At 42.8% G+C, this 27879-nt stretch overlaps 2 protein-coding genes and 1 long non-coding RNA gene across 5 annotated transcripts in view; 1 reads left to right on the top strand and 2 right to left on the bottom strand.

Annotated features, from left to right (window-relative positions):
* Positions 1-391: 391 nt before the first annotated feature.
* tead3a (TEA domain family member 3 a) lies at positions 392-18849 on the bottom strand. Of its 2 annotated transcripts, none has more exons than XM_088358072.1 (14): positions 18817-18849; positions 6441-6689; positions 5361-5425; positions 5172-5234; positions 5000-5062; positions 4268-4279; positions 3639-3749; positions 3511-3554; positions 3364-3425; positions 2953-3086; positions 2691-2861; positions 2386-2526; positions 2163-2315; positions 392-2041 (listed from the first exon to the last, which is right to left on the bottom strand). In XM_088358072.1, the coding sequence occupies exons 2-14, from the start codon at positions 6445-6447 to the stop codon at positions 1928-1930; spliced, it is 1140 nt and encodes a 379-aa protein (XP_088214198.1). In that variant the 5' UTR covers positions 6448-6689; positions 18817-18849; the 3' UTR covers positions 392-1927. The 2 variants fall into 2 exon arrangements, with proteins under 2 accessions (XP_088214198.1, XP_088214190.1); XM_088358064.1 differs by lacking the exon at positions 18817-18849 and adding an exon at positions 9749-9962.
* Positions 11819-18437, top strand: LOC148402904 (uncharacterized). Its single transcript, XR_015853422.1, has 2 exons — positions 11819-13152; positions 17607-18437. It is a non-coding gene; the product is annotated as an uncharacterized LOC148402904 (long non-coding RNA).
* Positions 18850-19536: 687 nt separating the features above from the next.
* LOC148402902 (transcription factor PU.1) overlaps positions 19537-27879 on the bottom strand; it is a 30247-nt gene continuing 21904 nt past the window's right edge. Inside the window, exons 3-8 of one of the 2 annotated variants that reach the window (XM_088358082.1) lie at positions 24628-24755; positions 21512-22404; positions 20615-20822; positions 20440-20552; positions 20177-20333; positions 19537-20070 (exon numbers count right to left, since the gene is read on the bottom strand). In XM_088358082.1, coding sequence (XP_088214208.1) covers positions 19763-20070; positions 20177-20333; positions 20440-20552; positions 20615-20822 — 786 coding nt within the window. In that variant the 5' untranslated portion in view covers positions 21512-22404; positions 24628-24755 and the 3' untranslated portion in view covers positions 19537-19762. Of the gene's footprint in view, positions 20071-20176; positions 20334-20439; positions 20553-20614; positions 20827-21511; positions 23687-24627; positions 24756-27879 lie in introns of those variants that run through there. The other variant, XM_088358089.1, reaches the window with a different exon arrangement.

The raw sequence follows: 27879 nt of genomic DNA, 5'->3' as shown, positions 1-27879 counted from the left end.
CTTTACCAGCTTCAAACAAAAAGGCAGATGTAGAAATTGAAGTTTTTATCATTATATCATTGGCTTTTCTTTGTGATGAATTCTGTTGTATTTTTACATATTTTATTTTTATACGTTCTGTAAAACGCTTTGTTACGGCGATAGCTGTTGTGAAAGCGCTATATAAATATACACTGTATTGTAATATTACTCAGAAATTAAAAATCTTCCAGTAAATGTGGCAATAGTGCCCCCTAGCAGCTGTAATCCGCTGTGCATTTATTCCAATCAGTTTTTTTTCATTTGCATAAACGCCCCCTTGTTTACACATTGATTTGAAATGTTAAATATAGATTTTCACCCCATTTGCAATCCAAACATCATGACAATAATTAGAAGGGTACTCGATGGATCCTGCAAACACCGTGAGTGATTTTATTGGCATAGCCTAAAAGGCACATATTCAACATATGTGTATACATAGACTGAACAATGAATATGACCGAAATGACGGAATGGGCCTCCACGCAACAAATGTGATTATTTCCGAGTTGGCTCAAACTTTCGCGACGTGAAAACAAAAACACACATTCTTGTCACCGTCCGCATGATGTCTAATCCTGCTAGTAAATGAGGGGATGACAGATCAACTAACGAGTGTTGCGAAATAACGTGTTAAAAACATTCCACGGAGCTAAACAAGTGTCAGTTCAGAGAACTTTACCGACCGCAGTGCACTGTGGGTGACCATGGCTGCAAAAAAAATATATATTTTTAGAGTATTAGCGGTAGCTGTGCTGGTAAAGACATCTGCTTTTACAAAAATAAAAACAAGAGTATATTGAGCTAATTTTGGCTTATAAAACGTACCATTAAAAATGTAGTGTACACGTCCTATACGTCAGTGCTCCTTAGGTCAGGGCTTTATGAAAGCACATTTGAATCCCAACTCACACGGAGGTAGAAATAATGCAGCAAAGGCAAATAAACAGTTCAGGGAATTGTCATCCTGTCACAACACTGACGCCTTTGTGTCAATTCATTTGTTGGCAATGACTAAAGCGTTGGTTAACACTACGATTTGATTTGTTCTGAGTCAACTTGTCACACTTTGCTTCCTTCAAGGTATGAATTGCCATCTTTTCTTGTGATTCGGGAAATGCTGCCATTACACACACAGGACAGCTGAAGACGGTTATTGTGGTAGATACAAGAATAGTGATGAAACAGAACATATAAAATCATCTGGCAGTGGATATATCAAGTCTACACACCCCTGTTCAAATTGATAGCTTTTGTGATTTAAAAAAAAAAAAAAGACTGTGATCAATTATTTCTTCCCATTAAATGTGACCATTAAGCCTTATCTTACAAAGAAAAACGTGAGTCCAGCTACATCTTGCAAAAAAAAAAAAAATACACACTTGAAATTTAATCTTGCCTGCAAGCTGAATTCTCGCAGCGATTGTGAGTTCACAAAATACATCTCGTCCCGAGCCCGCTATCGGTTCATTTGGAACATGGCCAAATGCCAGTTACATGAGGGTGTGCACACTTGTGCAACCGCATGATCAGTTATTCCAGTCCTCCTCTTGAAATATTTGCAAAAGGGTGTGTAGACTTATCTACTGCATATTCAAAGTCCTCACTGTCAGCGACACGTTGGCTTTTGCTGGGAACAAATGCGTTTGTTTTTGCTTCCGGAAGCATTATTATTCTTCTGATTAAAAACACTGAAAAGTAGTGAAACTGATTATCATGAACAACAGAACATGAACAGATTATTTACACTCCCAAAAACATCACACAATGTTTTGACTTTAGTGTTTCAAATATCGGCTGTGCCGGTGAGGCGAAAACGCTGCTCGAGTGTCAACGCTGTCGATCTGTCGGAGAAAATGGCCGACTGTAAGTCACAGTCGGGACAGTCTTGGCGTGTCCGTTATAGCTAGTCGTTAACTAGGCGGTAAACGTGGTACTGTGCGCCGTGTTCGCTGGTGGACACTTCGAACACAAAAGCGATACACAACAGAGTCTCTTGAGTTTCTCTGTTGGACACCACCTAGTGGAAGATAGGAGAAAGTGCAGGTGGTTGGAACTTGGGTCGGTTCCCAGTGAATGTGAATATTTGCGAGTGGATAAAAATACACTAGTCTTAAATTAAAAAAATATTTTTTACCAACCTGTAGTATGGTGAAGTTCTCCAACACGCTATTCATCATATACTTCTCCGGTAGATGTTTGAGTTTGTGGATGAAGTTGATCATATATTCACACATAGGTGAGCGATGGATACGGAACACGTGCTTCCCGCCTTCCGTATGCGCGTACTCCGTCTGAAGGAAAAAGAGCGCTGAAAAAACGCTGCCGTTTGGACGCCGGCAAAAAAGCTTTTGTTTGGCTTACCTCGACTTTTTCCACCACCTGCTTGCCGAAGGAGCAGACCTTTGTCGAGACGCTGATTGTGATATTCTCCGTACCACTGTACTGGCTACTCACGCCGTAGAAGGCACCGGAACCTTCTTCAAGATCGCTGCTCAGATCTGCCTAAATGAATCATTCGGAAAATGGAGCATGTTTTATAAATTGGAGGTGACATCTAAAAAGTCAATTACGACTTTTTTTTATTTGTGGATCAGCAGCGGTGGGTTTAGTTACAATTCACCAACGTATTTTTTTTTTTTTTGCCATAGGTATTAAGGGTTACTCACCCAGAACTTGACAAGAAAGAAAGCATTGTGGGGCCCTTTCTCGTATAGCTCCTTCAGGCCTCCTTTCTTCTCGGAGAACTTGTCGTAAATCTGCCTGACGTCTATCGACTCCAGCACGGGGTCGCTGTAGCTGGGGTTGGATGGGCCGATGTGCACAAACAGATGCTTATACTGCGAGAAGAGACGAGACGAGCCGAGGTGAGAAGAAAAGGGAAACACGTGGGTCATTCAAACCCGGTGGTCTACCGGCGACGGAGCGTACCATCTCTCTATCTTTCTGCGTCTCCATAAAAGCAGAGTACTCCAGAAGCCGTAGTTTTGCCGAGGCAATGGTTCGGTCCTGCCACACGGGCGCCGCGATGGCTGCCGGGCGAGGGGGGGGCAGGGACTCGTAGCCTGCCAAACAGATGGGTTGACGTTAACCTTTGGGGTTTCACCTCGTAAATAACGCAGCGTCAATTTCAAAACGTAAAAGAAGCAATGAGTAGGTCAGCGGCAGGAGCAAGGTACAGTACAACGGTGAGCGATAAGTGTCCTCCATTTTGAAAGCCGGCTAAATATTATACAACACGAGTACATTAAAAGGGGATATTAATATAATATTTTTTTGACATTACTGGCCGCGCAATTGCAATTTTATAGTCACCCATGCTGCTCAGATTTCTTGACTTACTGATGGGTGGAGGAACAGGAGCTGCTAGTGTTGTGTAAGGAGGCTGTGCAAAGGGCTTGATGCTAAAAGAAAAGAAGCAATTAAAAAAAAGCCATTCTCTCATCTCACGCAAGCATGTGAGGCAAAAAAAAAAAAAAGGATGCTTACTCCTGAGAATGTCCAGGCTGTCCTGGCACATGGCCGGGCCAAAACTAGACCAAAGAAAACAGCGGAGAAGAGGAGATTTTATTACTCCAAAGTCTTTTTGCCAGATGTGTGTTGGTGTGTTTTCGTACCCTGACTGGCGGAGGGAAAGAAGCTTGGCTTTTCATCACACTTGCAGACACAATCTGAGCTGATGAGAGGTTGGCCACTGTCTGGAGTGCTTTGTCTTTGGAAACCTGGTCCTGAACATCAATTCAAAATGTTATCTGAAGAAACCCCACAACACCAACGCAACATTCCGAAGAGTTAATATCGGTGGCTAGCCTTGACAGCAAGCCAGCCTGCATACACAAATACTTCATCCGTCCATTTTTTTTTAGATACAGCTCGAAGCCTACCAAAAAATGTTTTTTTTTTTGGGTAGCTTGGACTGAAACTCGCATTCACACCGACGAAGAATCTTCCAAAAACCTAACATGCACGTCTTGACATCAAATACCTCAGCATGATGCAAAAACTACGAGGGATTCAGAACAGAGTGCAAAGCAGATTCAGTGTGATGCCAAAGCTTGTACAGATGCTAGTAGAAGAAAACTGCAGCCACCACCGTTACGGTACTAAAGCCACTTCAAATCAATAAAACACAAATAAAGCAAATATTTGTCATGGAGAAGTTGCACTGCATTGAGGGCAAGCGTTAACGGTGAAGGCCAACAATTAAGCACAAAAAAAAGGGGGAGTAGTATGACCAAAAACTTACCAAGTTCATGGCCTACGGCAAAGAAGAAATGTCACATTAAAAAAAAAAATCAGTATCGTCCTAATTAATTGTGATGGAGCTTGATTGTCACAAACGGGAACCATTTTACCAGATTAACAAAAATAGTATTGCCAACAAACTTCAAATAGAACTACCATTAGAAAAGTAACAAAATGACCACTAATAGGTATTTCAAAATTGATAAAGACAGTTGATGACAGGATATGGTAAAACCACAAGAAAACTCGAAACCAGTGAAGATCTGGAAGAGCTGAGGGGAAACACGGAACACGGAGCGGATGCATCAAAAGCAGAAAGCGTTCCCAGAATGTACGGACCAGGCTCGTTAAATTTATATGTGCGTACGCATGCTGGGTCACGTGACCTTCGGGTCAACCAAGCTCATGCAAAGTAATAGCACTTCAAACATTAGCGCCGTGCATCATATATTTATTTATTCATGGACTAAAACTGACCGATGATGTCATCAAACCCGTTCAGCTGCCAATGGGCAAATCCAGAACTTAAATAAGTGCGGGACCAAATCAATTATTGATGTCAGAAGCTCCCCATCATGCACTAGCTCAGTCGCTCATGCTAGTCATTTAAACGAAACAAAAAAAAAAAAAAGATTCCATGACATAATACGAGCAAGCCTTAGGTCGTCGAGACGGTTATCGTAAATGGAGTCGGGGCAGAGCGGCATGCGTGGCAGCGACACCGAGCGCGTACCTTCAGCTTAGAGTGAATCTCACGAGACTTTCGTTTGGCCAAGACTTGCAGGTGACTAGAGACCTGACGGCGCACGTGGAGGTAGAGGAAGGTGGCAAAGAGGACAGGATGGAGAGAAAGAGAAAAAGAAGATAAGCTCAGAGGGGATGACGTTTATCCGGCGAGCGCCCACCTTGATGCTCGCCTGGTATTCACGCACCCTCTTGCGGGCCAGAACCTGAATGTGACTAGACACCTAACGGCCAGGGTTAACATTAGGAACATAATCACAACAAGGATTTCTTTTTTTTTAACTGGGTTGGATAACAAACTCAAATAAAAGATGACTCAGCGGTTACAAAGTTGTAATCGTCATGGTTACCTGTTTGCGTGTGCGTGTCTTTCCTGTCCGTAGCTTAATATAGCGAGCGATCAGCTCATTTCGACCTACAGGTGACAAAGAGAAATAACATCACAATCAGACTCTGACAAAACTGGAAAACCCGAAATGAAGCAGCGATTATGAATGTGAAGAAAAAAGAAAAAAAAGTCTGAACCAGATGGGGGAATAACTTTAGACGACTGCTGGACTTTTATAGACTCCCTCAAATTGAAATCAAAGTTAGTAGTTGTTGCTGGCAGTCAGCCAGGGGAGATGAAGCAAAAAAAAAAAAAAAAAGGAGGGAAAAACTGAATGGAGGACATCATAGTTAATAGGCTTCCCAAATGTGGTCGGGACAAAGTGCCTGGTCAGCTATTTCTCTCACAGGCTTCCCTCTCCATCCCATCCCAAGCAAACCACACCCGAGCAGCTGCTCGTCGACTCGCAGCGGCAAAGGAGGATCGGGACCAAGGTGATCGAATCGAGCCTCACCGGCCGGCCTGATCCAATCCAGGCCAGGCCAAAGCAAACATGCGTTAAGATGATCAACATCAGCGCCACAGTCTCCACTCTTCTGGGAAGTCGTGCCGCTGAGTCATTTCATCTTTACCGAAACAAAGAACACCCCGAATGCGACAAGGGGGGCTGACTCAGACACAAAGCAGTCAATTCCCAAAATAGGACAAACACTTTTGCTGGATTCTGCCACTGCTCCAAAAGGAATATGTTTTTTGTCTTTTTTTTTTGCTGAAGAGATTGTTTGCATAGTAGAACTTGCTGTAGCATATCAATTAGATATCAATTATAAAGGAAGTGTCAAAAATGACCAACCTAGTACCTACTCTTTATCAGTCTTTCATAAACTTTGAAAAAATATATAAATACAAATAATTATAAAAAAAATAATTATAAAAAATATATATATAATGGGACTGATTAGGGGTGTGCTAAAAACACTGATACGTATCAATAAAAACGATACGGCATCGATATTCTAGTTATCAAAAAAAATTTCGACTGTGAACTGACAAACCTAATTTGCACGGAAGGTAGAAAACGGATTAATTTTCTCTTCCTCACCGTACATCTTGCCCTCATCTGAAAGTATAATCTTCCTCCTGCCGCAGGGAGGGTAGATGGCCAGCGCTTCCTGAAAGCTCTGCTCAATGTCAGGACTCCACACCCCTTCAGGGTCCCCGTCCAATCCCCGGTCTGCCCCGTCCCCAAGTCCATCTCCATCGCCGCTGCCGCCGCCCTCCTCCTGCGCCCCGTCAGGGCTGCTACGGCAACTCCACTCCGACGCAATGATGGCGGCGGCTCCAGCCACACCTTGAAAACACACCACAAGGCAAATATTAGCCTTCATTGAAGGGTCACTCATGAGTTCTGCATTGGGAGAAAAAGAATTAAGACTTCGTGTTTGTTTCAAAACAGCTTTAAACTGTTGTGTTGCAAGTGTAGCAAAAGTGATTGATGTGACATGTCAAAGTTTTGATTTGCCTTGGGTATTAAAAAAAAAAAAAAAAAGGAGAGGGGATTGAATTATACACTCAGTTCATCTTGGCACAGTTTCCATTTTTATAATGACACACCTCATCATTTCATGTAACGACATGCAGGCAAATGAATGCATAGCACTTGCAGTATAGCATTGGTATGAACAATTTTGGGGGTTCGTATATTTTTTTATAAAATAAGAAAAATCCTAGCTCTGCCAGTACTCAAGGAAATGGCTGCTGTTATTATCATTTATGTCTCAGGTAATTCATGCTAATTCTTATACACACCATCTTCCTTGTTCACTTCTCGATTAGCTACATTCCATTTCGTGTCGGAATTCATACTCGGGAGTTATTCGCTTTCCCTACACATCAGAATTTGTGCTCATAAATATGATTCAAGAGTGACCTCCCAGGTCCATTTTTGTAGCAGACCAATTTGCTTCGAACCACCGGATAATCTGAAGAATAATTCAGCATTTGTCTTCCAAACCGGGACAAAGACAGTCCAGTTATCTTCATGTGTGTACCAGTCCTATTTTATCTGAGTACAGCTTTCCTCGCTAGGCTACAGTATCACAACGAGGCACAGTTTAGCGTTGACAATTACAATAACTGTTGACATGGTGTCCAAATCACTTCCGATATGTGTGGCTTGATTCCAACATTAGTCTGTTTTCTTAACGAACAACCTAGGTTAAACTAGCAAAGCCAAACTGGACTTCATATTAAGTTCAAAAAAAGGCCTGATCCCCCTGTCTGCACGGGCCACATGAGGAAATTACACATTCTTGTGTTATTGTTGGAAGATGCTTGAAGTCTCCTGACACACACCAAACAGACATCTGTAAGAGAACCTCGGCCGGTGTCTAATGTTTTCCAGAGGGCGGCTAACATGCTTCGCGCCACAGAGGATCAGTGCGGTGGCGCAGCTTCCCCTGCTGCGGTGCAGGCTTGTCGGACACGCTCGTTTCAGGGCTTTCCTATTTTCAATCACTGGCGACAGGACTTGTGCTGTTGCCATAGTAACCGGGCAGACCTAGCGCGACATGGTTAGGAGAGAGCAAAGTCTTAAAGGACATTGTGCTATACAAGGGGGGGGATACGTGACGGATTTAAAAGTTGTGTAACGGGTCTTAAAGTTGAGAAAGATGCCGTTTCCTTCGGGTTTGTTTGTGCTGGTGATGAGGTTTTTCCCCTTTGTTCATTTTAGCAGGACAGTGACTTAAGGTAAATCAATTATTCTGCCCTGAGTGGTAGCTCTGTTTCCAGAACGCTGGTGACGCAGCATTGGCTCTTTCAGCGCACGATGTGGATGTGAATGACATCATCCGCGACAGGTTTACCGGGGCGCAAACGGATGCCAATAAAGACGTATCCCTCACGAGGCCGGGCGCAGAATCAGAGACTGTTGTCGTTCACTTCGTGTCATTCATGCACATGGAGCCACTTCCCTGCGTCATTTGCTGAAAATGGATTTCATTCGTCAGTTACACACTTGTGACTGAGTTGAAATGCATTGAGAAAGGAACTAATCAGTTTATTAAATGATTCCATTCAGCACTGCATGTCCATGCAAAAGATTAGTTGGACCAAACCAACTTTCCATTAAAATTTGCTTACATATTCTTTAAAAGTAGCTCAGTAAAAGTATTATGTGCCCCAACATGATGAATAATTGGGATTAAAACAATCTATCATCATTTTGGTCCAAATAATTTAGTCCACTTTGTGGTTTTGTTTGACTTTTTTTTTTTTTTCTTAACTCTACAGGCCGAAATAAGTTATTGTTAAAATAGTTTTTAAGACGTTATGTCCTACGTCACATGCACCGAACTGATAAGCGAAGCAAGAATAATCAACATGGAATTGTGAGGTTCTTAAGAATAGCCAGTCCTAATTGGATCTGAATAGATCAGGGTGGATCTTCATTTGTAACTCGTGTGTTTAGAATACACATTAAAAAAAAAAACTGCGTTTTGGCCTAGAAAGAGTTTGCACGTTGCAAATATCGTGCAATGTACATTAGATGCTTTTTGCAATGTCGGTGACTCCCTGTAGTCAAAAGGTCAGGTGTTAAGTGCACTGGGGAGCCAGGCTAGCAGCCAACGAGCTAAATAAAGCAATGAGCTGACAAGACACGCAAACTCCAGTGACAACAAGCCTCTTGCTTGAATGAGAGAGAGAGAGAGAGAGAGAGAGAGAGAGAGAGAGAGAGAGAGAGAGAGAGAGAGAGAGAGAGAGAGAGAGAGAGAGCACCACTCGCCCGCTCACACTATGGAGAATCCATACTTTGATTTCTCTGCAAGCCGTGTTTTAAGCGAGCATCTCCGGGAGCTTGTTCAAGTTACACCACAGTGAGCACAAATGAGTCGAGGAGAAAAGCAACTTTCACAAAAGCGTGAAAACTTTCAGAGCACACCGGAGTCTGCTAGCATGGGAGGAGGAAAAAAACGCGCAGTAAAAGTGTTTTCAGGTGGTTTAGAAAAGGCGAGTATGGCGATTAAAATAGCCCAAAATAAAAAATGGGAAATGAGAGAAAGGCCAAATACTCGGATGGTACGTTGGGGATTATTTGAACCGGATAAATCCACGCCAGACGACAGCTAACGCGCGGACATGCTAAGCGGTTAGCTCGTGTGCTAATAATACCGCAAGCAAGTCAAGCAACGTTGGCAGACGCTTGGGGGAGAAAGTCGCCGTGGGAGGCGGGAGAACACCAAGCAAAACATACGCGCGCCAACCTCTGAATGATCAAAACACCGGCGAGAACAATGCCAAATATGCCAACTATCCCAAAACTTCCCAAGAGCGCATCGGCCGCGGCGCAGCGTCAAAGTTGCAGCGCACAACAAAGACAAAGAAAGTTTGCTGGGCTCAAGTTCTCACCTTGTGACGGCTTTGCTGCTCTGCCGCCGCTGGGCTGCCCCACGATCGCGTCTTTAACAATAGTAATCCTAATAATTAAAAAAAAAGAGCCCGCTCGCCGAGAACAAGATGCAAAACAACAAATTTGACAGCGAAGGCGGAATCGCCGAGTTGGAGTTTGCTGTGAAATGAGAGAGCGCCGTGCACGTACTGACAGAGGCGTGGCGTGGCGTACCAAACACGCGCAAAGGCAGGCGAAACTTTGGCTGGCTGGCTGGCCCTGCCACTACAAACTCCTCCCATCGCGTCACAAAATCCCTTGCAAATATCAGATTTAGTCGCATTTGTTTTCATTTAAACCCGCACTCGCGCTCATTTTGCAATGTACTTTTAATTTTGAACAATGTGTTTCTATAAATGCTTGACTGAGGTGCAGACAAATGGTTGTCGTATCAATGGGTAGATGAAATAAACATGAATAATGACACCTCCTGCAGTCCTCTGTAAGACAGGAATGTTCGTCATTCTTCGCAGAGGATAAAGAATATATGCCTGAGTATTGGTCCCATGTCTGTCTACACGTGTTGCTTCAGCGTTTGTGTTCAAACCACGATTGAGTTTTACCACGTGACGCCAATGCTTTTCATTAGCTTGGCTATAACACTTTGCATTGTTCCATAACCAGACAAATAAGCCTTCGTCAGCCTTGTTTAATGATTTACATCACATACCCGGTTCCAGCAGGGTGCGCATATGAGCAAAAGTGCAAACAAAAGCGTAAAAGCCTGCTGGCAAACTCATGCAGAGTCTTAAAATGTGCAAGCTTATTCTTATTTGTAATAAGCTCAATGAAGCGGATTAAAGCCTGACTGACATCCGATCCGGAGTCTAATTGGTCCTGCCGGAGTTCATAGCTCCACTTTGGCCTATTTTCATGCCCAGAAATCAGATCAGTGCAAGCGAAATCGTATTAAAAGCACAGCTGGCTAAGCCTCAATTTGTGTTTTTAGCAGATGGAATTCAAGAATTAATAAAATAACCAAAGGAGCAGAACAAGACTGTTGTCAAGATCAGAGGTCAAGCTGCTGACATCCTCTCGAGTTGTTGCACTTTCATTTGACCACAAGAGGGCAGTATCCCCCAGATAATACCGGCACGAATAAACTAGTCCCAGCAGATGGTTTGAAATAATTATTTAATTTTGTTTTACAAGGTCCAGAAGAGAAGTAATACATACGTCAAGTTTAATAAAAGTAAGACGGAAAAAAAAAAATCACAATCGTTTTAGTTTATAATGACCTATGCCAAAGAGATGTTATGAATATGTCGGTCTAAAGGCATTAATGGAGATCAGGTTTTCATAAAGGTTCAATTTTCCCTTTTTGGAGAAATTCATTACATTATGTTTTTATTGTCAAATGTGACTGTAATTTTCCACTTGAATCTGTCATGAATCAATGGTGAGGAAAACGATTTTTGTTACAGGATTAAATTAGAGTCAATCATGTTCACTGTTGGGTCATTATTACACAAAAGCTATTATTACCAGCAGTTGTTTTCTTTTTCGAAATGTCATTTTTATGGCAAATAACATTCATTTCCAGTTGTGAACCGCGAAGGGTACATTTATTTTTACAAAAGGAAATGGAGTCCTTTCTTTCACATGTAAGCCAACACACAACGCCTCATTGTTGCTCCACGTGAGTTGACTTCTGCACATGTACGAAATGTCAACGCTGACTGTCTTCCGAGAGCAAGTCTTAAAACCAGTCCAGCTGTCACTTTAGCTGTCCTCCCTGGTCGGCCCGCTTGCCTTCTCTTTCTTGCGGAGGGACAGAAGAGTCAGAAGTTGGACAAGTGCCAAAAGAGGCCGGCTCGCCATGCAGCTGAAACTTTTACAAAGCCAGCAGGAAGAGACGCGAGGCGCTTGTCAAGAAAGAAAGGAAGGATTAAAAAAAAAAAGTCAGTCACATAGGAGCCTCTTCTCCCGCCTTTCGGCCTTTGCACTTCTGCCTTGTTCCCGCCATACTGTATGCGCCCTGCCTTCTTTGGCAGAGAGTAATTGTAGGACTGGAGGACAGGAGGGGAGGAGCCGCTGGGTGGGTACTTTGGGTTCAGAGAGTTCAGCTGAGGAGAGAAATAAATTCATAAACAACAAAGGAGACGTGACGTCAGGTCGGAGGGGCTGTCCGAGCGCTCGGCTGAATGTGAGCCTCCATGGAACAACTGGATTGTGTTGGAGTACAGTACAGCACAGCACAGCTGTGTGTGTGTTTGTGTGTCCTGATCTGCAAGAAAAGACTCAAGTGGAGATAAAGCTGACAAACTGGACCCTTCTTTTTTTCTCTTATCTCCTGGGTGAGTGTTTCGAAGAACCGGTGGAGGGCTTGGGGGGGGTTGTCGTGCTGTCCTTCGAATCAAGTGCCTTCATCAGGTGCATGTGAAAAAACAGAGTAAGTGGGAGGACAAAAAGAGTTTTCTAGATTTTTTTGAAATGATGTCAGCTCCGCCGTGAGCTCGCATTGGTCGGGTCGTGCGCCTCGTGGCCCGCGATTGGTCACTTGAAGTCCTCGGCAGGCAGGGACTGAAATTGGGCATTTCTTTCAAATGTGAACGTGTGTCACGAATAAGAACGGATGAGCCCGAACGTCCATCTGTTTGTTGTTGCCCGTGCAGAGCAGCATACGCATGTTGCAGCTAGCAAACGCGGCGAGGGCGAGCAATATGGCGCCCGCCCGCCGGCTGGTTTCTCGCGCCATCTGCCGGTCACCGCGGGGCGTTGGAAGGAGGCGAGCGGCGTGGCGTGGCGTGGCGCTGCCGATGCGGCCCAGCTGCTCGGTTTGTGTCACCGCGTCCGCTCACGACAATTCATGTGACTTGTGACTGGAAGGCTCTTTCTTTCCACGCTTCCCCTCGCCGACTCCTCCTCTGCGTTCGCCCTCTCTCGCGACAGCGTGTCCCTCCCTTCCTCTTTCTGTGTGTGTGTGTACAGCCGCCCTCCCTTCACTCTCTTTCCCTCTTGTCAGCGGTGCCAAAGTGGGCAGGCAGGCAGGCAGGCAGGCAGGCAGGCAGGCAGGCAGGCAGGCAAGCGGAGGCAAAAAACAGAGCAGGCCGAAGCAGAGGGCGAGCCAAAGGCTGGCAAATCGATCACGCCGAGGTTTACGACTCGCGTCCGTTGCCGTTTCCCTCGCCGGTCGGCGCTCATTTTCGGATGTGCGTTTTCTCGGGCTGCGTGTCACCCCGTGCGCGAACAGACGCACTCACGGCAGTAGGAGGGGATTGTGGGAAAAAAAAGGGGTGTTGCTCTCAGAGGGTGTGCTCTACTCCTCTCTCTTCCCTTCTTCCCGCCATCATGGCCCTCTTCTCCTCCGGTCCTCGGGCCCAGGCCGCCGCCGCCGCTGCCGCCGCTCCCGTACAGGCTGCAGGTACTTTTTCCTTTTGAAACACCTTTGGCCGTGTATTTCCCTGCCCCGTCACGGCGCTCTCCTACTTCCCACGTCTTGGGTGGTGATCTCGGGCTTGTAAACGCTTGGCTCGCCGTCGGCTGCCACGCCGCACGGCGCCATTTTGGCTCCATGGGCAAAGCAGGAGAAACTTTTGTGGTGCTCAGAGGGACTCCGGGACTCCCCGCAGTCCCTTCGCAACTCCCTCGGCTCTCCTCTCTCATGCCGGTCCTCCCCTCCCTCTGTGCTCTCGGACCGATGTTTCCGTGGTTTTCCGCAGGGAACAGGTGTCACGCCGTCTAATGGCGGGCGCAAGTAAGGGGTCACTTTTGAAAGCGTGGAGATTCTCGTCGCTTTAAGGTCCAGTTTACCTCGAACGTAAAAACGACAGAGGTGCTGATTGGCTCTCTTATCAGCGAGAGCCGGCGTGATAAGTAACACAGCGTTTCTCATTCTCCTCGTTGCAATATTTGCATTTTTTTTCCCCCCACGCTTCTGCTTTGTGCAATCGAGCCGCGTGACAAGTCTTTTGAAAAAAGCAAATGGAATGTTTGTCTTAACGTCCTCGTGTTGACGATTTGCATCATGAAACCGAGATTGCTGGAAGGCAGAAGAAGGAAAGTGTAGATGAGCAAAAGGGCCAAAAATGAACAGTAAGTTTTCGTAATGCGCATTTCTGAGACTTTGGGTCATATCTGGGTGATATTTGGTTCTAAGATGGCGCCGCGATGCCACGTGTTGAAGGGCGGCTGATAATGGGCAGGCGCCACGCTCGCTCGCTAGCTCGGCCTATTTGCTCAGATTGTCTCATATCAGCCCGACAAGTTGGGTGGTGGGCATCGGGATGCAAATGAATCCGTTTATCAGGCGGTCATGTTATGGCGTGACGAGAGAAAGATAGACGAAAAGGAGAGACAACGCGGGGGCCTGAGATAGGAAGAGAGATGGGAGCGGCACAGCTCTCTCCCCGCCTCCCTGCCTCCCCGCATATCCTCAGATGAACTTTGTGTGCGTTTCGTCATGATGTTTCTCCTTGAGGCAAGTGGGCTGACTTCCTGCTTGAAGCTTATTGGCCCGTATCTTGGCCGACCTGTCGCTGTTTGCAGCGAGGCGACGGGAAGTTTCTGGTGCCACACAGGAAGCTGCAGCTGTTTCTGACAAATCGTGCCAGATCTTTGTATCGAATTGCATATTTGTGAGCACGGACCCTGACGTCAATTGCGACTGATTTATAAGATGCTACGTGAATGTGCTCAGTGAGAAACATCACGATTATTATTATGAATTATTATTATTTGCTATATAATAATCGGTTGAAATCTTTTTTCATGAGGTCACATTTTGGCAATGCACCCGTTCCAAGCCACCAGAATACAAAATTAATATTTGAAGATTAGCGGTGATCGGAATAGCCGAATTTAGCGAGGCTAACTGCTATTTTCATCCACACTTTAAAAATGCGAATGGGTTAAAAGTTGGAACAACTTCAGCATATCATTTTTGAAATCGATCTCAACAATTAACACAAGTTGCTGAGTCGACATTTCATTGATTATGACCTGCAATAAAAAGTCCATCTCTCCTCTAAAAACTGGCCAATCGGAAAACGAGATGACGCAAATCCACGATTAACGGACAGCGTCAATGTCGTTGAATATCAACCGGATATATATCTATGTTTGAAAAGATGGTGTGATAAGAACACAATGCACCCTTTAAACGGGATTTCCATTCAATTAGCATGTAGTAAAAACAGGATCAGCTCAACTGACGCTTCGGGTGGACCGTGGGCTTGCATTTGTGTGCTCTTGAATTCTTTTGTGTCGGAGACTGGCTAATGAGGAGCTAAAGAACATGAAATGCCAAGCGGGCATTAAGGGAGCTTGCTAGCAGCAAACGGAAAAGATTGAGAGGAAGCAAAATAAGTTGAGTGACTCTGATAAGATGAATCCGATTTTTTTGGGGTGATCTAAATTGTGGGAATTCTTCATCCACCCAATGATGTGGCTCTGCCAAGTCCGACTTTGGCCCGTCATTGAAATTCTGCCAGGCGCACAGACTTGGCGAGAAAGTGCGAGACGCAAAGAGTGACAGAGACGCATTCTTTTGCAGTCGTCTGGTGACCGCTTTGTATTTGTGCCAAGCATTCTTCATGACTGGGGAGACTTGACTGGTATTTCCTTGACTCGACGTCCTTTGGGCCATGCTGATTTACGAATTTTCGTGTTTGACTTCCAGTAAATGCGACACACCCAGAAGTGAAATCCATTGTTTGATTCATTGACTTTCGTCATCTTCTTGTATTTGATGTTGCCGTGTTTACGATACCGTATTGGTTCTTCGATGATCTGAGGTGGTGAACCAGGCAACGGATTGTGGCTTTTGGGGCTTCATGCATGAAGTTGAAGGTGGGTGAGGTCAGGGCTCTCTCACCAAACTCATGAAAACATGCATCTATAGATCTTGTTGTGCCGAATAATTCAAATTATAACTACACAGTTGGAAGCATAGGCCTCGAGTCATTCTAAATGACATATAAACTGTAATTGTCACTTCAATCTTATCAAAGAATGCTGAGCTGATTGGCAGAGTTTTTTTTTTTTTTAACCGTCCACAAGCTTGCCAAGTCGGATTTACGAGAACATGCACTCATTCCCATGTTACTGAAAATGTGCCAAGTAAATGTTACACTCAGAAGACCTCAAATGACTAGATTGATGGACTTTTGCTTCAAAATAGTTTGAAGTTGGGTCAATATCACTATGAAGTGCCTTTGGTGCCCTCAGTCATTATGAAACTGTAGCAGAATGAATAATAAGGAAATTGCGGTTTTATTATCAGCGGCCAAACGTTACCAGCAACTAAAAGGCCTTCCCTTTTTTTTTTTTTTTTTAAAATACCATTTTTCTCATTGGATGCTATGTTAATGACATTATTATTATTATTATATGGCACTATATTATATGGTTAGCTGACACTAAATATTTTCACATCATTTTATTATCTGCAACAAAGTATTTGATATATCAATTTAATCATGTATAATTCTATTTTCATCATCATATTGAACATTTGGAATTGTTGTTCACCCTGTCACTGTGAGTCTAGGACATTAGGAGAAGCATTTGATCATTTTTGGAAAATTGTGCGTATAGCTGGATGTTATCAAGCATAATTGCTAACACGTTGCTAAGTGAAGCTACTGTCATACAGTATTTTAATGTTTGGACGGATTTTATCAAGTGAGGTAAAATAAACGATGTGCATTTCCAACAGCAGAACATCTCCTTAATATAATACAATATAATATAATATAATATAATATAATATAATATAATATAATATAATATAATATAATATAATATAATATAATATAATATATATGAAGATTAAAGTGAAATGTAAATGTTCCGGCAGTGAAATAGGCCAAGTCTCAAAGGCGGCTTTTAGCGATATTGACTTAGTTGTTTGTGGGCTGTGATGGCCACATGCAGATGACCCAGAAGCAGAGCATTCAGCCATGTGACCTATATTTGCTCCTGTCACTGTGCCATTTCAATATTAGACAGTCCACTCTGTTTTCTTTCTGGCTAAACATAGCTTGTCAATGTGCCATTGGCACGACTGCAGAGATGGGCATCGTGCCAAGCGCACACCCGCCCGATGGTCCGCAAATCAGACTAAAAGAGGATATGGGAGTTAATGATGGGCTGAGCTGGACCTGCGTGAGGCTGTATACTCATTTATGCGAGTCGTATACCTGCCAGACATTTCTTAAAATACTCATTAACACCGGCCCGCCACATGACGTGCCCGACCTTGTGTCGTCTGAATGTCGCCACTTGGCGCAAGTTTGAGTCGGGGCGGGGAAGCCAGAATGCAATAAAAAAAAATAAAAAAACGTTTGATAGGAGACCTTAAAATGGCCGGTCCGCATGTCGCCATTTTGTATTTCCTTGTTTTGTTTGGGAGGGCAGAATCGCAGCCCTGTCCTGTATCCAACCCGAGGCAGCTGGCGGTGGCGGCGGCGGCCATGTTTACAAGCGCGGCGGTGCGTGTGCGTGTGTGTCTACCTTTATTTGAGAAGCAGGACAGCGATAGCACGCTGGAATGAGTTCAGTTTTTGGCTAAACGAAACTCAGCTCCTGGCATGGAAGCGATTCTTTTTTTCCCTCCTCTTTCTTTCTTTCTCTTTCGATCACATGCTCCAGTCTCAGGAAGCCAGTGAGTGTGTACTTTTGTTTGACTTCCAAATTCTCCTTCTGTGCATTTCATACCTTTCAATTAAATACTTCTCAGCACTTAACTACAAATCGTCATTTTGCCTCCTTTTATCGCTATTATTCCCATCGGTCATTTGGAAAGAAGACATGTTCTGACCTGAATGCCTTTAAGCGAAAATATCGCCATAACTCTCCCGTGTGTTTCCCTTCTAGCATCACAGGAGTGCGACCTTGACGGCCAGCGCCGGCGCCGGCGTGCAAGGCAACGTGAATGCTGCCCTTGGGCCTGAGGTAGTAGATTGAATAGTTGTGAGGGTTAGGTAGCCTCTTTTCGAGATAACTATACAATCTACTGTCTTTCCCAAGAGACAGTTTAGTCGCCCAGGTGACAACGGCACCGTCCGATCGGACCATAAATGCAAACATCGAGCGTTGTGACCATTTGTGTGTTTGCTCCCGAGTGGTGCGTTGGATGACTTGCCAGGTGGATGTGTGTTTGAACTGGGCTTTGTCAGGGTGAGGTAGTAGGTTGTATAGTTTGGTGGGTGGGTCTACACCCTTCTCAGGTGATAACTATACAGTCTATTGCCTTCCTTGAGAAGCTCACAGACGACCGACGCCACTCTTTCCTGACCTGGGCCACACAGATGTTAATATTTAGTCTCAATTTACTAAACCCACAAAGTTACTGGATGGGAAATCTGTTGTTTAACACAAAGCTATTATTTTTGTTGTACTAATAGCAACATGTGGGACACAGGCCCTCTAGTGGCCGAGCATTCAATAGTTCTGCATGACACTACTTACTGGCAAAAAAGATGCTGGTACTTCATTTGTTGTAAATAAAAAATCATTTTCAGACCAATGTAGTGAAATTGGATCATTTCCCAAGGCACACTGGTTGATCTCTCACCGCATAGCAGATGACACTGGATTATATGTAATCCAGAATTACACTATGTATGATTCAGTGTATCATTGTAAGTGACTCAGATTCAGTTTGTATAGAAATGACAATAAAATTGTTTCAAATGAGTCAACCTACCTTGCTTTTAACCTACCTTGCTTCTCTGTTAGTGTGGATACCAAAGATATGCGGTATATACATACATATACATCATCATTAAATGGTACTTTCAGATTAATTTAATTAAATGCAATATAGGGCAAACCTACAAAGTGCTGTAATGCATCTCACTCACACAAATCTCCTAATACTTTTGGGAATAGGCTCCAGGGGAAATTATTATGATTAATCGTCAATATTCAATCCGTGAAACAATGTAGCTGTGAAATGTGGGCTTGCTAAATTAATAGCGCCAAAATTTTCATTTAACTGATCTTCAGCATTTTGACTGTCAGTGATTGATCGATTAAACTACAAATAATGACGGTAATATTTGGAGAGGAGAAAAAGCCTTACCTTCTGTCAGCTGTTTCACACAGCCCCCTTTTTTTTTGTGAGGGGAACCTACAAAGTATAAGAAAATGGCGGTAAACAACCAAGAACAATCAGAATTGTTACAAAATGAAACAAGAAAGTCAGTTTCACCAGAGTCTCGGAATTTCTAATGTTTGCCACAAAGTCACCACATTCATATTCTGAACACGATTCCAAGTCATTATTTCGTTTTACCTGAGGAATGTGAACCTTGTGATATCTGCCATTGAGGGGAAAGCTGCTAACAAATGCGTCGTCGTCATCGATCGCTTCACTTTTCCACATCCAATATGGCGGCGACATCAACGTACGGTAAAGATATCTAGGTGATGTGGATGTGTCTGTGGTGGCTGGCGATTGTCCACTGAAGTCTTGGGCGCCCTCTGGCGGGGAAGCTGCGGAAGTACCGTGAGGCCCAAGATGAAACTTGAAAAACTGTACAACTGTATTTCTTTTCTCGCTCTTTTAATAACCTTGAGTTTGAAACACTTTCATAATTTTCTTAATGTAATTAAAGCGAATAACACCAATAACCTTTCACAAATTAATGGATATAAATCATACATACATACATTGTGAATTAACTAGTCTGATTTTGTTTTTAAATGCAGATTAGACCAGATTGATTAAATTGTGCCTAAATTTAGAATCATGTTGAGTGTAAGCATCTGCACAAATTAAAACACGTACAAGCAATTCCAAAAATATTTAATATCATGATAAAAAGACAACACGCACAAATAAATGATTTTTTGGACAAACACATCTGTATTACAGAACCACAACAACCAAAATGTGTATTAGGTGATTAAGAGGTCCTACTTATAAAGTAGATATCTTGCAACAATCTATCAGATTAGGTTTTACTGTGTTTTACTTTTCTCTGCCTCTCAAATACTCAGTATTTATACCTTGTCGACTTTTCCCTTCATACCATATCGGCATCTCCTTGGAGGCCTCTCAGCGTCTTCTCATCAAAGCGATACGTGAGTTTCCGCTTCACTTTTTGGATCTCGCCCGTGCGGGCGTAATTCCTCAACGCCCTTGCCATTTTCTGGTATGTCATTGTCTTGCGGTTCCCTTTTCGGCGGCCCCATATCTCTGCCAGCCTCTCTTTGTTTTGGGAAGAGAACTGAAATGTCCCCGAAGAGGACTGGACCCACCAGATGCAGCTTCGCATTGACGGCGTTTGCAGCATCTCAAACAGGAACTGGAACAAGCGCTCCTTCCTCTTTCCTGTCAAAGAGGAAGAGGATGCTATTAAATCCCAAGTTTGAATCAATCAAAGCTTCTTATGAAAAAGGGGGCGGGGCATAGATGCACACAATGGAATCATTTGTACCTGAGAGTGGAGCAAGATGTAGAGGATCTTTGTTGGGTCTGCCTCCGCTATCGGAAGTCGGAGAAGGCGCATCGGGATATTCGTGGTACTGGGAGGAACTGGACTGAGAGTCTGAATCCATACAAACGATCGGCTTATCTGAATACGCCACGTGATCCTGGAGCAAATGTGGACAACCATAAGTCACTGGTTGGTTTTTCTTCATCAGGAGATATTTGGCAGAATTGACTTTAGTGAAAATTAAAATGACGAAAATACCTCACCCATTGGTTCTGATGCGGACAGGGCCAGGCCGGAGGTGGTGCTTGCTCCTCGTATTCCTTATTGGGAGCACCGCAGTGCCACTCATAGGCATGCTGGCCTGACCAGTTATTCTCTGCGGAGAGGCAAGACCATGAAGCTCCACCGACACGTTGGGCCCGATGCTTGCTCACTCACCGATGATCCTGGCGCTGTGGTGAGAATGCACGTACTGCACCACATTGCTCAGTGGCGAAGCATGCGTGCAGGAAGGCTGGACCTCCAGCGAATGCTCCTGAAGATACTCCTCGATGACCTCCAGGTCCACCTCCGGGCAGGATGAGGGCGTGGCTCCGATCCAGGAACCCCGAGCCCCACCGAGTCTGAGCTCAGTCACGTAAGCCATCTGTCTAAAAAAAAAAAAAGAACCAAAGGTGATGTATTTCAAGGGACTTTCTGGAAGCCATATTAGTTAATATGCATTGTGCATCCTTAATATTCAATTTCAACTTCATTTTTAAGGCAGTGGAGCAACTTTAATGACTGTACTACACCAGCTACATGCAGTAAAGTACTGTAAAATAAAATAAAGTAAAATAAAGTCAACAAATACATTGTTACTGAGTTTGAGCCAGCTTGCTTTTTTTGTACTTAATTAAGGAGTTGTACTTTTACTTGACAATACCCCCCCCCACACACACACACACATATTTTTCTCACCTCAGTCCACATGCATTGAGCGTGCATCTCATCAACCTGGTTCAAAGTTTTGTTTGCTTAGTGGCTGCCATGTTGATTTTAATTTGACTATCAAATCCGTGTTTACGCATTGCCGCACCGACCAGGCCACATTAAGATAACTGTATTTCTAACTGACACTCTTAATACGCACATGCGAGTCAGTTACTGTACAGTCAATGAGATCATTATAACAGAACTTTTTTTTTTCCCTCGTCGTATCATAACTTGCAAAATTCACACATTTAAAAAAAAAAAACATCTATGACAGCCGACTAAATTTAAGGTGTGTCGGGGAAGAGGAAAAGGGAAGCGAAAACTGCTACATGGATTTTGTGATGGCATCGAGAATCATACCTTATGAAATGTCCTCCTCTGATGTGTTTTCCTCAAGCATAAAAAAAAAAAAAAGCCACCTGTTTGATGCGCCACCTGAGCAGCACCTATCTTATAGCCTTGGTAGATGGACCCTCCTTCACTTCACCCCACTGGCCAATCACATTTGGACAAAGGTGCACACATGAGGGGCGGCGGTGGTGGATTTGGGGCAGGGTCCACTAATTAAGTTTGAATAAATTCACACTGAGGTCAAATGGTGTCTTATTTTTAACATTTTCCAGTGGCTCTTTAATAATATGTCAATTAAATTAAAACCATTCTGTCAAAATAATCAACAATTAGTATTATGTTAGATATATAGAATAGTATTATAATAAAATTATTTAAATTCATTAAATACGATGGCTATTCTTAAAGGTGTTTTTTTTTTTTTTTTTAAAAACTAGTGGGCCCAATATTGATCCCAGTAATCTTAGATGAGTGACAAATGAACAGTCCAGGGTATTTCCCGCTTCTTCCCCACATTGAAATGAAACATTTTTTTTAATAAAGCATCCCCAGGCTCTCCAACCACACAAGTAAAGAATCTAAATACTAATTTATAGTGACACAGAGCTGTGAAAATAATGGTAGACAATATAAAGTGTATTGGGATGGGCAGCTGATATTTACCCAGTGCTTTTTATCCCCAAGCAATGAATGACATCACAAACTTTCCAATATGTTTATAGAAGTTTATAGAAGGTAAAGGGTATGACTGATAGTCTGGAAAAACTTCAAAAAATACTGTGTGGGGGAAACCCTGGGTGTTAAAATGAATTGAATGACGGTTAGAGCTTCAATAGGTCAGATTGCACCTGGAAGTTTGAAAGAAGGAGATAAAGACAAAGGTTCATTGGACCTTTTGTTGCCTGAAATACACAAAGAAAAACAGATTTTTATTTATTTTTTTCCGAAAAACAAACCAAACCAACAAAACAAACACCCGGAAATTAAGGTATTCATTATTGTAGTAATCTTAATTAATAAATAAAATAATAATAATAAAAAAATATGTCAAATAAAATAATTATTTTTACACATTTCTCATGTCGCTGAGCATGCATTTTGATCAGTTCATCCAACGAGCCTTGGAGGTGAACGGCCTCTGTTTGCCAGGTGAAATGGAATCATATTATATTTTGTTGACCATTGGTGTGTCAGGTGTCGAGGCACCTGTAAGGCTTGCGAGCGAGCGAGCGGGCTTATCAACATGAACATGACTAGTCCAAGCACAAGTGTCTATGTGTGTGTGTGTGTGTGTGTCCAGGTGTAGCGTGTTAACAGTTACACTCACACCCCCTAGATTAGTGAGCATAAGCAAATCACCTGTATGTGTGCAGCCCACTGGGAATTCCCCAGAAAGCCAGACAAAGCAGGGATCTTACACGTTGTTATTTTATGTTGCGTGTGCTTGTTTACATGTGTGCAAAGTGATAAAAGAGCAAATCGAGCCCCCCTGTGGAGAAGCGCTCGCTAATATGCACGCGTGTGAGACATGCTCTGGAGGTTTTACTTATGCAAAACTTGAGGTTGACGGCTGAATGTCAGCATCGGCTCTCTTCGTCTTGTTTCACGGGCACAAATAGACCACAGCAAACTCCAACCGCAGGGAATAAAATACATCTTATTGTCCTGATTTATTCAAGTCGCCTGAACTTTGTGGTGTGTCGAATTTAAGAGCAGCGATGTTGTACGGGAGGTCAGCAGACATAATTCATACGGGAAAGTTGGAGATAAGGAATGGGATTGGGAACTGGCGGGACTTTGCATTCCCACGGAAGATTGTTTGGGACCATCAGTAGGCAGCTCTATAATCTGTGGTCTCAATAAACACTCATAAACTACACTGGCCCACACGCCTTATCGGAATAACACATAAAGATTGCACATAAATCATCCGTTTTCACAGTAAGATAAGAAAAAGATGGTCACTCGCAGCTTGGAAGTGACATCAGATTGAGCGAGAACACACTAGGTCAGTGTTTGCCAACCTTTGAGACCGGGCAGCCTTTTTCGATGGGAAAGTTATATAATTCGACTTCTAACAATAATCCTTTTATTATTATTTTATAATAATGATAATAATAGTTCAGTTAATATCGAATAATTATATACTAATAACAATAATTTTATATCATTATTAACATGAAATAATTATATAATAAATCATATAATGATAGAAACATAATAATATATTATTATAAATAAAAAATGACAGTAAGGATTTTATATTATTATTAACGATAATAATATAAAATTATTATTATTATGATGATTAGAAAAGGATCGTTACTTCTGGCCATCTTGTTCGGTGCTGCGGAAGTATTGCTAACAACACAAACGGTGATGAGCAATTTGTCGATGAACAGTCGATATATTATATTATGTACATATTTTACAAATATCGTATTTATCGCACATGAGAACAGCGTGTGAGCCAAGCCAATTTAAATGGTAGCTGCTAAATGCTGGAAAGTGACAACTCCATTTGATGTTCTTCTGCTCTTTTCCCATGACTGATATTATTGGACTGCTTGTTGACAACAATCTCCGCTGTGCGTTTGACAGATAGCGATGCTTTTCTGTGTTTTGCCACAAGATGGCGACATTGTCATCTAATTCTGACCCGCCGCTTCCAAGTTGATGTACGATTTGATTGTGATGAGGGGAATGTTGTCAGTCTCTTGTTCAGAGTCGCAAAACTGCTGCTGGGCATTAGTCAGATGATTGGAATTCTCTGTGGCTAATGTGAAGCCTTTGTGTTGCTTTTCCTTGAAGCACGTCTGCGTCCTGCATGGCTTGAATTGTAAGGAGACAAGCACTGTTCACATTCCTCATCTGTCTTCCTCCATTCTGACATGGCCGATAGCATCACACTAAAGTGGGTCTGGCAACAAAAGCAGCACACACGTTCTTTCCAAGCGTGCACAAACACACATGGACTTTGTGATAAGAACGAGCACGGTGCACGGATGATGTAGCTGCTCATCAGTCTACTCAATCTGGTTCAATCAAGGAGTTATAGATCAGAATTACAGTTGGAGCATTCACAAACAACACAAAAAGTAAATAAATAAGAATGACATACATACCTAGAGCAAGGCCAAATCGCACAGGACTTGACTGCGGAGCCGCTCCAAGAGCATCCAAGAATGAAGCATCTCTTTGTTGCTTTGCAGACTTTTTCACCGGATTATAAAAGGCAAATATTGCTCTGTCACTACAGGGGGAGAAAAAATAAAATCAACACAACAAATATTTCTGGGTACAGCTAAGTAAAGAAATGTTAAGGTAGTTTCATCTTTGCATGGCATCGGCTCGTTGGAGCCAAATCCTTCAAAAAGGTTTTCAACAATCCAGAAGAAAATCATGGATGGAAAACAATTAAATACACTTGTCATGGACTGTAGAAAAAAAAGAAAAAGGTGAGTAGTAAACTCAAAATTTCAAGGCAATAAAGTTGGCACATTTAAATTTGGCACGTTCAGAAAAAAAAAATTGCAAACTTGGATATTGGCTTTATCTCAATTTTAGCAAAGAAATAAGAGTTTACAGAACTCATTTTACTTAGTATTGTCTTAAAGATAAATCTAAACAACTCAGCAACAACTTGTTTGCTGCCATAAACGCCAATAATTTACATTTTCAAGTTGTTACAACTCAACTTATTGTTTCCATCCCAAAAAGTACAAGTTTCTTATAGTGTACAGTCACGACAGTAGGTCGCTAATTAATAAACCTGCTCATCCGCTCAACATTAGACTTAAATGTCAAGCATGTGCCTCGACTGAATAAAGATTGTGAAACGCACAAATGGGATGAAAGGAATATTGCGTGGATGCCCGCCGCTGACATTTACATAAGAAGTTGACAGCCGGCTGTACTGGAGTCATGGAAGAAATGACTTGAGCGTTCCAAAAGAAAGTCATTCAAATCCAAAAAGAATAATTCTGCTCTTTCACATCGCCAAACTTGACAGGCCTCCGGCTGAGGTGACGACTTCAACACTTTGGCGTCTGATGGAGGGCTTGACTGAACTCCATGACTAATCACATCTCTGGAGGCCCACCATTGTCCCCCCCCCCTAGACTCTGTCCCCTTACCTCACCCCCACCTTTCTTTCATTCCTCCCTTCCCTTTTGTACTGTGAGATGCTATGGAGGAAGAGAAGATGGAGGTGGGGAGGATGGAGGGAGAGGAACCTTTTGTTGCCTTTCAAGGGCTTTCTCGTGAAAAGCCAAAGAACACACCTGACTCGAGCATCCCCCCCTCCCCCACATAGTGACACAAACAAATCGATGGGGATATTTTAAATTACAAAGGAAATACGACGAGGGAAGCTTTCTGGGGTAGACGAAGGGTGAGGAGGTGAAGTGGCTCAGGCGGTGATTGAGTGGCAAGCTAGTGAATGGTGCGAGGAGCTCAGGTAGCAAGTCCACGGTGAGTGCTCTCAAGTTAGTGTCAGGTATCAGGTAGCTACTTGTCTGTGTCTTCAAGGCAGCCGCTGCTTGGATCATGTTTGCGGTGGAGAGGAGAGGAGAGGAGAGAAGGAGAGAGCGCGAGAGAGAGAGAGAGAGAGAGAGCCTTTGATGCAAAGCCCAATATTTGAGAGACAAGTTCAATAAAATGAAAAAAATCTGCACAAAGATGACATTTGTATTTTGGGGGGTTATTTATAAATGCAGTAAATTGCCTTTTGCGGTGAATGTGAGCATGATTTTTATTTTTTTTTTAAACTACATATGCCCTGTGGATAAGTGCAAAAAAAAAAAAAAAAAAAAAGAGATGATTGATGGATGAAGCAAACACACTAATTATGTGAATAGCTTTCAATCAAACTTCTGAGCACTTTATTTGTCTTTGCTTGTTAAAAACTTCATACAACCTCAAATGAAAGCATGGAACAACCTTGGAACAGGATGGAAGCTAATCTCATTTTAATCCATCGAGTTTGTGTTGGGTAAATTTAAGGTCATGTTCTTCCTGCACCTACTTTATTTTAATTCTGGTCATTTTTTTTTATATATTTTTAATTCTTTTTTACTGTTTAACTGGAGAGACAACTTTTATGGATCCGAGTGGGTTTGAAAATTCAGAAAAAAAAAAAAATTCAAATGAGTGGCTAGCTGCTGCTTATCATACTAACGCTAACTCATATCACAGCGTACACACACCCACTAAAATGTTGTCTGATGTCGGCCAGCTCCTGATTTTTGATAACACTGTCATAAAAGATCACTGTCACACGACAAAGCATCACAGTAGACTTTATCACACCCGCAGCAAGTTTTGCTCCCACCATTTTTTTTTTCAAGTTTGACCGAAACAACATCGACAAGTGGGAAAAGAAAGGAACAAAAATGAGACAGAAGCAAGACTTGAGACAGGTAGAAGACCAGACATGCCGGCTTTACACTCTCTCTGTGTGTGTAAAAGAAATCCCCTTGGGCCAGACAACGAAATAAAATTTAAAAGATGACAGAGCTCCGCCAACAGGAAGGGGAAAGAAAGGTGGAGGGTGCAGGTGGATGCAGTTGAAGTGTGTGCATGCCAGCCAGCGCTGTTTGCATGTGGATGCAAAGGCTCACTCCATCTCCTTTCAACTGTCGGAATATTTGTTCAAAGGGCTTGGCGGCAAAAAACAAAAAAAAAAGCGTGCATAAAGCATGACTTGATAGCAACATATTTAAAATGACAATAGACACAAGGAGCGAAAACAGACATTCCATTGGAAAGTGGAAGAAAAGAGAGAGAGAGAGAGAGAGAGTGAGTGGGAGAGAGCGAGCATGAGAGAGACGATGTGAAGAGCAGCTCTGAAAGAGGTTTTGTGGGGCCATAACAAAGGCCCCTCAGAAAACACAGTGACATAGGAATGTTAATTAATTAATGAGAAACCATTGAGGCTCCGCAGAATGGTAGCGAAAGAAAGTGCTTGGAGGTATCCAAATACCGAGAACCGTACAAACTTCTTTTTTTTTTTTTACATTTGAGGTGCACTTAGTTCCTCTCTATAATTTTTTTTTTTAAATTAGTCTTACAAGTTAAAGTCCAGAACTGATATATCTTATCTTTTTTTTTCAATACCACAAAAAAGTTAGTTAGTTCCTCTCTATAATTTATTTTTTAAATGAGTCGCACAGGTTAAAGTTCACTTTAATGGTGAAAAAAAAAAAGTCCAGAACTGATATATCTTATCTCTTTTTTTTTCTTTCAATACCACAAAAAAAACGTTTGTGGATTGTCTAGATTTTTTTTTCAATGTATTTTTAATCATCTCCTCTGTCCGCTCCACTGCTAATATCTTTTTTCTGTGTGTTTGCACACATGCTGTCACATGAGAGTCC

Source organism: Syngnathus floridae, chromosome 2 (genome assembly GCF_059516105.1).
Source record: "Syngnathus floridae isolate MCC-2025c chromosome 2, RoL_Sflo_1.0, whole genome shotgun sequence".
Taxonomy (NCBI): Eukaryota; Metazoa; Chordata; class Actinopteri; order Syngnathiformes; family Syngnathidae; genus Syngnathus; species Syngnathus floridae.
This window is presented reverse-complemented; position numbering and strand designations above follow the sequence as displayed.